Raw genomic sequence first — 9,372 nt, 5'->3', positions numbered from 1 at the left:
TTACATCACTAGAAGAGGACCACTGTATAGGTAAATAAAAGCAAAATAATATTCCAGTGACAATATTCAAGTGTTGTAAGTTATAGAATCATAATAATAATATCATATGAGTTAGCTAATCCAGCACAGTTATTACGGTGTCTCAGATGAAGTCTTTAAATCGAGTGACAAGTTTCCTCTAAAGCACGTGCAGTCAGGGAAAAAACTAAGTATGAATGAAATTCAGTCTGAGCACCACACTTAAGACTTACAGTAAGTAACACTCTTAGGTGAATGAGAAACACTTTTTCAGAAAGTGAGAAAAGCAATGGTGAAAGTGTTAAATGTTATGAGTAAGATTTCAGAAAAGTGAAAAGGTGGCGGCAATTCTTAAAAATTCTGACTCAGAAATTAGTCAGACAATAAGTAGTTTCAGACCCATGACACAGACATAATGTGTTAATATGATAGTGATTAATTATGACTAAATGCCATTTTAAAGTTACACACTTAAGACCTTTCAGTTGCATTCTGCATTCACTCAGTTCATTCATGTAATTCTTGACATATGGAATAGTTAAATCTTATCTTTTATCATCAGGGATCATCTATATGAAAATTGATTACAGTGCTGTGTGGATTCTTTGCATTATGTTTTGAGGATCAGTAAAGTCACTTAGACCAAAGTATAAAAGTCTTCTGAGAAATCGAGACTTGTATTTCAACTCTAAAATTAAAGTGGACACAGATCCATGCATGAACCAGTATTGTGCACACTTTTTCCAGTACGTTCTTTGAACTCTCTGCTCGTCAGTGAATGGCTGTTTAGTGAAGGTGCCCCCCATTGTACATTTAAATCTTTGTCCCACTGTACATTGAAAGCCTTTTTTCACATACAGTGCAATGAATGTTTCAGTTAGAGGTATGGAATATGTGTGGTCAGCCCGTTCTCCCCTCACCCAAACACGATAACGTCCAGCAACAGGTTCCACTTGAAAATACAGTTATGCAGATTGCTTCCTCTGATTTATTTCCAGCTTTGGATAAGGACGACTCCGATTCTCCAAAGGTAAGCTCCTCCATGATAGGAAGACTGAGTCAACAACATAGAAGTTGATCATGTTTTTAGCTTGTTTTCCTTTGTAATATGACGAATTTCACAAATCGCTCTTGAATTAGGAGTCGAGTTTATGTATTACTTGAAAAATTATTATGGAAGTCTTGAACGAATAAACTTATGTATAATATGAGAAACTGCTGGTCAGTTACATTTTAATGTACTATCTGCCCTTATATACTGTATGTAAAATACACATGATGAAAGAATACTGGTTAATAACTATAGCAGTTTTCCTTCTGAAAAATCCATAGTGAAAAATTACAGAGAAGGTTATGCCAGATTGTGATACGCACTTGGAAAGCTACTTTATGCATTTTTAGTATATTTAAAGGGTATTTCTAAGTCAATATTTCAAAACAAAATATTATTTGAAAGTCTTACATGTGCAAACACTTCTGATTTCATCCGCCTGCTTCCTTGATAAGACTAGTGAGTAATGTTCATGGCAGGAATGGGAGGCAAGGGAGAAAGGGAGAGAGACCAATACAATCAGTTATTAGTCACCAATGAAAACATTCTTCCTGACTATTTATTGTTAGTATGTCTTTCCACAGAAATGGGAGACTGGTCCATTCTTGGCCGCTTCCTAACGGAGGTTCAAAACCATTCCACGGTCATTGGAAAGATATGGCTGACAATGCTGCTCATCTTCCGCATCTTGCTTGTGGCCCTGGTTGGGGATGCTGTCTACAGTGATGAGCAGTCCAAGTTTACCTGCAACACCCTTCAGCCTGGATGCAATAATGTCTGCTATGACACTTTTGCTCCTGTCTCACACTTGCGATTTTGGGTCTTTCAGATTGTTCTTGTCTCCACACCTTCTATTTTCTACGTTGTCTATGTATTGCAAAAAATCACCAAGAATGAAAAGACAGACATTAAGAAGGTTGAAGTTGTAACCAGCTCCTCGCCTGCACTCAAGAGGGACAAATATATAGAAGGAGATAAGGAGACAACACTGGAAGTTGGCAGTCTTTATAACACCACCTGTAACACTGAGGACTGGAGCTCACAGGAGGATGAGTGTGAGGAGAAGAGTCAGCTAGAAGAAGAAAAGAGAGAAGTAGGAAAAGACCCCACCCAGCTTTCCAGCCAAGTACTACTTATCTACATCATACATGTTTTGCTGCGCTCCATCATGGAGATAATCTTCCTTATTGGGCAGTATTACCTGTTTGGATTTGAAGTCCCACATCTTTTCCGCTGTGAAACCTACCCCTGTCCACACCGAACTGACTGCTTTGTGTCTCGAGCAACAGAAAAGACCATCTTTCTCAACTTCATGTTCAGTGTCAGTCTAGGTTGCATCATCTTGAACATTGTGGAGCTGCATTATCTAGGCTGGATTTATATTCTCAGAGTACTGTTCTCTGCATGCTTCACATGCTGTGATGCAGATAGTAACCCTGTGCAGGAGGTGGAATTATATTCTGACAGCAACCCACTGCTGCTTGAGCTCAAACACTCTTTACGTGGCAGGGTCGTCCTGCAGACCACCTCTACCATGTCCCGGGACAAGAGCAGTGGTGTCCCAACCCAGGCCCCGACCATCTCCTTTGAGACAGACTCTACACTGGAGTGCACTTCGAAGAGAAACACAGATGAAAAGGAACGCACCAAGACCAGACCGTTCAGTATGCCCAAAATAGGAAGAGGCAAAAAGTCATGGCTATAAATTCTTTCAAACTATATTTTTCTTTTGCTTTATATATATTTCTTTTCACCTTTGAATGCACTTGTGTATCTTAAAATTGATTTATATTGAAATCTTTTCGGGACGGATCAGTTTAAGTAAGCTATGAATTTAGCAATTATTAAGAGTTCCGTGATAACACATACAATGTCACGGGCAGACTGTGAGCGATTCAGTGTTTCTAGCCTCAGAAATTTTCAACTCTGTAAGTGTACTCAGCATTAATAAGCTGAAACTTTGGAATGATTTGGAGATGATGCAATTTGTTTGCCATTCTTGGTTTATCTGGTGGAAAATAACTGTAGAGGGAACCACTGATATAAAAATGTAGTGCAGCATTTATGAAAATGTTTCTGTAAATAAAGTCAAATTAATGTATTTGCTGTGCTTTATGCATACCTTATGTCTACACTTCCACTACCATTGTTAAAGAAACAAGGATTATATTATATTATATTATTGTCTAAAGATCAACAGCTTCATACTGGTCTGTTAAACAGCAATGCACAAAGATTCTGATTTGGTTTAGCTATTCTCATTGTTTTATCCATCCAAATTTTGCAGCAAAAAGCCAAATTGAAACACCCAAAACAATGGAAGGTAACTTGTATTGTAACCTGTACAATACCTGTGCCATAGAGTGGGACAAAAGGCTTTATATTGCCTACTGTGGCCTGAAAAACCTTCTTGCTGTGCTACATGGCAATTTTGTCTCTGATAATATGTGAAATCTTCTAGAGATGCTCACATTTTAGAATCATGATTTGAGCTGAAATTTAATTAATGTAATCAACAATATAAACTGGTATCACACAAACATTTAAAATATTTTTTTTATATTATCAAATGTAAAATCCTGGCAGTATTTACCTGTACCTGTTCCAGTAAGTGAGGAGACCAGGAGGGGTCACTGCTGTCCGGTTTACACTAATGTTGCCTTCATGTGCTGTTGGAATGACTAAAATTTAGAGCATTTTTACAAAATACCAAGTTCTGTTTTCACTTGTTGTGGTTAGTTGTCACGCATTTTTTTTTCTTATTTTTAAATTCGTAATCATAGCATTTGAGTGATAGCTTATTGGCATTAAGGATCTTATTTCAGTTTCTACAAATTATTTTTAATTTACACCTACAACTTTGTTTTGCTTGTAAAACGAATTAATTTATTCATGCTTTCATTGTTGTGCGAAATGTACTGCTAACTTCATGTTGTTTTGATTAAAAGCACAAATACGAGATTAGTTGTATCCCTAGCTCGTTTATTTCTGACCACACTTATCGGAAGTCGGAGCTTACATCAAGCATTTGAAGGCGTCACAAGTACATCACAGTACAGTTTCCTCGCACCTACTGTCAATTCCAGGGAAGAAAATGCTGAAAATTTCAAGAAACTCAACACAATGTCATGAGTCTGCAATTACAGGTAAGTGACTATCATGTCTGCTACCAGCGTTTACAGTCTGTAATTTTACATTAATTGCATTTTTACACTCTCTACTGAAAGTGTTCCCTAAGGGCACCGGTGGTAGAGAATGAGGGCAAAGCAGCTTAAAGGGAGAGCATTACGGCCAAGCTGTGGTCTAGTCGCAGCGTCAACCTAGTTATAGCTACTGTATGTATAGTAAGTTCAGTAAAGCTAAAAAGAAATTGTAATGTTCCTCACTGCCTGTTAAAAGTCACCACGACAATATTCATATAACTGTCAAGTGCTGTAAAGTGATTGTAATATCTGTTCGGTTTTTACATGACCTCAGGAGATGTGATTAAGTGTGGATTAAGTGCGAATTTACTGTTTATGGATTCACTAAAACAAAGCATGGTTGCTTGGCTGTGCGCCTGCAGGGTATGCAACTTCAATAGAGAATCTCATGCTCAAATGTCTCATGTCCTGCATCACTTTAATGGCAGGGCCGATTCTAGGATCACACCTTTAGGGGGGCTGAGCCCCTAATGAGAATTTGACATGCATACTGTGCCTTCTAAAAGTGTTCACCAGCCCTGCCAAATAACGAGTTTTACACCACAAAATATTTTTTTAAGAAAATTAAAAATGGAATATGCTGTTTGCAATAGTATTCAACCCCTTTCACTCTAGCAAACCTCAGTTCAATGAGGTAAACAATGTTACCTTTAGAAACAACCTTATTAGAGAGGACCATCGGTTAATGAAATCTGAGGCAAGGACTCAGTCATAATGACCAGAACTGTCTAACTAAAAAAAAGGCAGATATGACTAGAAATGAACAAAACATTATAAATCTCTCCTCCACCATATCATCAAGCAATGAAAGAAGCATCATACAATACAGACATCCCTCCAAGCTGTGCACCTGGGCAAGAAGCAAACTAGTAAGAGACAATCTGAAACCAAAAACAACTTTGAAAAAGTTCAGTGGCTGCAATAAGAGAAAGAGTGCATGAGTCATATTTTCTGTTCCAATGCTTCAATTCACTGTCCATAAATGTTCTGTAATTATACCATAAGGCCCAATTCTGTCAGAATAAGAAACATTGTGACTACATTAACTAAAATAATAAAATGCATCAGTTGGCTGATAAGCTGGCAGGTGTGCAAACAGAATAGCCATGGATGTATAATAAGAGCTGGATAGGGCGCAGCGAAAAATTCCCCTGCGGCCCAAAAAGGATTTTCCCCATAGACCACCATTGTAAAACAGACATCTGTAAAACTGTTTACAGGACACCTCGAACTGCAAACAATGTCAATTATGACTCTTTCTATTATGAACTTTTGATTCATGGAGGTTTTATATTTGTAAAACTTTCCTCAAGCCAAGAAAAGCGATTTAAAAATCTGTGACGTCATCACAATGTAAAGTGCTGAGCGGGGCTGAGCGGGAACTCGCGGGTGGGGCCAGCGGAGGAAACACTACTGCGCATATTCAGTGGGCCGCACAACGTGGAAGCAAACCCGGAAGCTAGAAACTTTTTTTGGTGTATGCGCCAGGCAAGCAATTCCTATAGGACTGAATGGGCACCATTTTTAGTCCTGTATCCAGCTCTTATAATACATCCATGAGAATAGCTCAGACAGCCAACATTAGCTGATAATCTCTGATCTAGCTGGCTAACGTCAGTTGATGTTCTTTGACATTATTCACACCATGGATCTATAACCAGAGACTTTCTAAATCTTAAATCGACTTTGCTATAACAACGTTAACTAACTTTAACGGTACCAACACAAATGACATTCATGCACTGCCATGTTTAAAGTCTGAAATGAGAAAATTTACAAGCAAGCTAGCTCAGAGATGATCTGACGTTAGCTAACTAGCTAGCTAGCTTATGAGCTGGTTAATAAAGTTGATGTCTGAAACTACCAAGCAGTTATCATCATGGCTTGTTCTGAAACATCAGTGACTGATAACTTCCTCACCTCTAAGCCTTACGTTAAAATTATGCTGATACATCACCAAATACATTGAATCAGCTGCACAGTAATAATGACCTGTTTGACCCAACATTCTCTGAAGAACATTCATCAATTTTATTTGCTAATGTTTCAACTTGTGTTTTTCTGCACCATGAAATCCTAAATTCACTACCTAGCTACATTTCATGTGCTCAGTTTGAAACTATGGGTGAGTAGGAAGTGTAGAACGGTGCTGATTTTCAATTTACAAGCATTTAAGCCCTCAGACAAGTTTGCAAAATCTAACATTAGAGGGCTAAAATGATTTCAGAAGATAATAATAATAATAATTATTATTATTTTTATAGGGGTGTTTAGATTAAATTTAGGTGCGCTTGACAACCCCTGAAAATCTAAGTCTAAAATCGCCAGCATTTAATGAGAAAGAGAGCAAGACAGAGAAGGTCAAAGCTCTTCCAAACAGTGCTTGTATATAGGGCAGCTTCAAATGTATAGGGACATGGGCCTATGTATCACTGTCATACTGTGAGAATAGAAAAAGATTAAATAGTGTGTCCATTTTTCTTGGTCATTTCCTTTTTAGAAACCATGATGCATCAGTTGATGATTTCAATTCCTTTACACAGATCTGTCACAGTATACTTTTCTCCTGATTGTGAATGACTTTGATTGTGTTGATGTTTTGGACCACTAAATTAGATGGTTGTATTATGATCTCAGAGGATTTTCTTAATTTTGTCCTTTTTTCTCTTTCCTACAGACTACATTATAAGGGGTTTGGACGTACAGTAGAACCTTTCAGGTGCTTTTATGAGACCACCTCTTAATAATTTATATGAAACTGATCTTTTTTCGCTGTAAACAATTCAAACTGGTAAAAGACTCCAGAAAAAGTCAAGCATGTTTCACCTAATTAAGAAAGACAAGGAGAAGGAGAAGGATTTGGGCAAGATTCAGAAGAAAGACAAGAAAGAGAAGAAAGAGCGGATGTCCCAGGCAGAGTTAAAGAGTCTGGAAGAGATGAGCATACGAAGAGGCTTCTTCCACCTCAATCGAGGGAGCTCTAAGAGAGACTCTAGGAGCAAGTTGGAGATCTCTAGCCCTATCCCAATTAAGGTCGCTAGCAACATGGAGCTCAGCCTGACAAATGTGGAGGCTGAGCGCCTCCAAAACTGCAACACGCAGGGGCAGGATGTGGCGCAAATAAGTGCAAGTACCTCTGGTGAGGACGTGAAGGGAAATGACCTGGAACATCGTCACAGCTCTGTAAAAGAGAGAGCAGCTAAGTTTGGAGAATTGGCCAAATCAAATTCTATGATAGGCCAAAGGCATGTCTCTTTTTCCCTGAAGAGCAAAGAGGAAAATACTTTTGATACTTCTAGTCTCTCTGGGCAGAATTTGGAAAAATTGTCTTTAAGGCCGCAAAAGCTTCCTCAAGGAACCAACTCACAAAGCGTCAACATGGTTCACATTCCTGAGATGGTGGAAAAGACCTTCCCTGGTGCAGACCTACAGTTGCCTATGCTTGCTGCTCCACCAATACCAGATCCAAGAGAGCTGGAGCTACAGCGGCGCAACACAGGGGATTTTGGCTTCTCTTTGCGGAGGACCACCATGCTTGACAGGCAGCCTGATGGAGGAGTGTGTCGGCGCGTGGTACACTTTGCTGAACCAGGTGCTGGGACCAAAGATTGGGCTCTGGGCCTGGTCCCAGGAGACAGGCTGGTGGAAATCAATGGGAACAATGTGGAGAACAAGAGCAGGGATGAGATAGTGGAGATGATCCGTCAATCTGGAGATTCAGTCCGGTTAAAAGTGCAGCCGATTTTGGAACTGAGTGAGTTGAACCGCAGCTGGCTGAGGACCATGCAAGGCCTGCACAAAGAAGTCTTTGATGTAAGTAGTACTGTTGAATTATTTTCAGTCCACTAAGCAAATAAATTATAACATGCAAACACAAAGTCCACATTTTTTTGATTCTGTTTCTTCAGTGTAATTTGATACCCACAGAGCTGCTTTTTTGTAGGCTATAATTTTGCTTTGGATCTTGTGACAATGGTGTGAGAAAGTTAATACATTATCTGTCTATGTATATATATGTATATGTATATACATTATTTTTAGACACATTTTGAATCATCTGTGTTTTGAAATGCTTATAGGGTAATTTCAAGAAATCGATATATAACTTTTGAAAATTAATCTCCATATTTGCAGTGAGAAACCGAGTTTGTGTCGTTCTGGGTCCTATGGATGTCTATTGTTTGGGTTTTAAATACATGTATACCTGGTGTAAAAGTTGTTCCCAACTCCAGTTGCTGTATATGGAAGCCTTTTGTCTTATTTTGGTATTTCTTTCTAAGAAGGGTTTCGGGTTAAAGATGTCTGGACCCTGGGTGGAGCTGTAATGACACTGGCAATGTGCTTTTGTGCTTGTATGTATTGGGGTGTGTGTGTGTGTGTGTGTTTTGAAAGAGAGAATGTGTTCTGGTGTATATATAATCCCCTCTCCCTCCCCCAGTCCTTTGACACCAAACAATGGGACGCTGAAGGAGACAACGGCCCAAACGCCACCACAGCCCATGGCCATATGGTCTTGTAAGACTTGGCTGGCAGCCCATTCAATTCTTTTTGCTCGGATAATCATGTGCAACAAGTAGAGGAGCGTCAAGTTAAACTCTTTATTAGCCAGCACAACAAACACCTGAATTTAATGAGTGGGTGATCATGAAGTGGCCCATACTGTATGTTTGCCAAAGTTTAGTCAAGGGCTTTAGGGCTAGGCATGTTTTTGCTTTTTATAAAAATGCATTCAGTGTGTAGACTTAGGTTTTATTCCATAGTCTTCAAATTAGACATTTAGACAATTTTAGTGATACCCAAATTGAGACTAGATTAGACTAGAATAGAGACGCCGTAGTAATATGCTCAAGTATATTAGTTACACTATAAAGATAGACTTACATGTAAAAAGGAGCTCACACTAGTGTAAATTCAGTGTAAAACTGAAAGCAAAATATTATTAGATATGATTAAACCTCGCCAATCAAAACAATATTATAATATGGTATTTTGCCTGTTGAACAGCTCTATCTTAGATAAATTATTTATATATGGGTGTATTTGGGCAGCACCGCACAGTTATAAGATACATATTTATTCAGAATGATAACGTACAAGAAT

General features: G+C 38.6%; 2 protein-coding genes across 2 annotated transcripts in view; both read left to right on the top strand.

Annotated features, from left to right (window-relative positions):
- The first annotated feature begins 1,480 nt into the window (after window positions 1-1,480).
- Window positions 1,481-3,203, top strand: LOC137195000 (gap junction delta-2 protein-like). The gene has a single exon (XM_067607081.1). It carries the CDS (start codon window positions 1,536-1,538, stop codon window positions 2,772-2,774), a length of 1,239 nt encoding a protein of 412 aa, XP_067463182.1. The 5' UTR covers window positions 1,481-1,535; the 3' UTR covers window positions 2,775-3,203.
- Window positions 3,204-4,108: 905 nt separating this feature from the next.
- myo18aa (myosin XVIIIAa) overlaps window positions 4,109-9,372 on the top strand; it is a 66,056-nt gene continuing 60,792 nt past the window's right edge. Inside the window, exons 1-2 of the mRNA XM_067607658.1 lie at window positions 4,109-4,215; window positions 6,950-8,085. Of these exons, the coding sequence (XP_067463759.1) occupies window positions 7,090-8,085 (996 nt within the window). The 5' untranslated portion in view covers window positions 4,109-4,215; window positions 6,950-7,089. The remainder of the gene's footprint in view (window positions 4,216-6,949; window positions 8,086-9,372) is intronic.

Source organism: Thunnus thynnus, chromosome 13 (assembly GCF_963924715.1).
Source record: "Thunnus thynnus chromosome 13, fThuThy2.1, whole genome shotgun sequence".
In the NCBI taxonomy this organism is placed as follows: Eukaryota; Metazoa; Chordata; class Actinopteri; order Scombriformes; family Scombridae; genus Thunnus; species Thunnus thynnus.
The sequence above is the reverse complement of the archived record's forward strand: the minus strand, read 5'-3'. Positions and strand labels throughout refer to the sequence as shown.

Excerpts from the sequence above, each read along its gene's own strand:
- LOC137195000 (XM_067607081.1), top strand. The coding sequence starts at position 1,536 with ATGTTCATGGCAGGAATGGGAGGCAAGGGAGAAAGGGAGAGAGACCAA.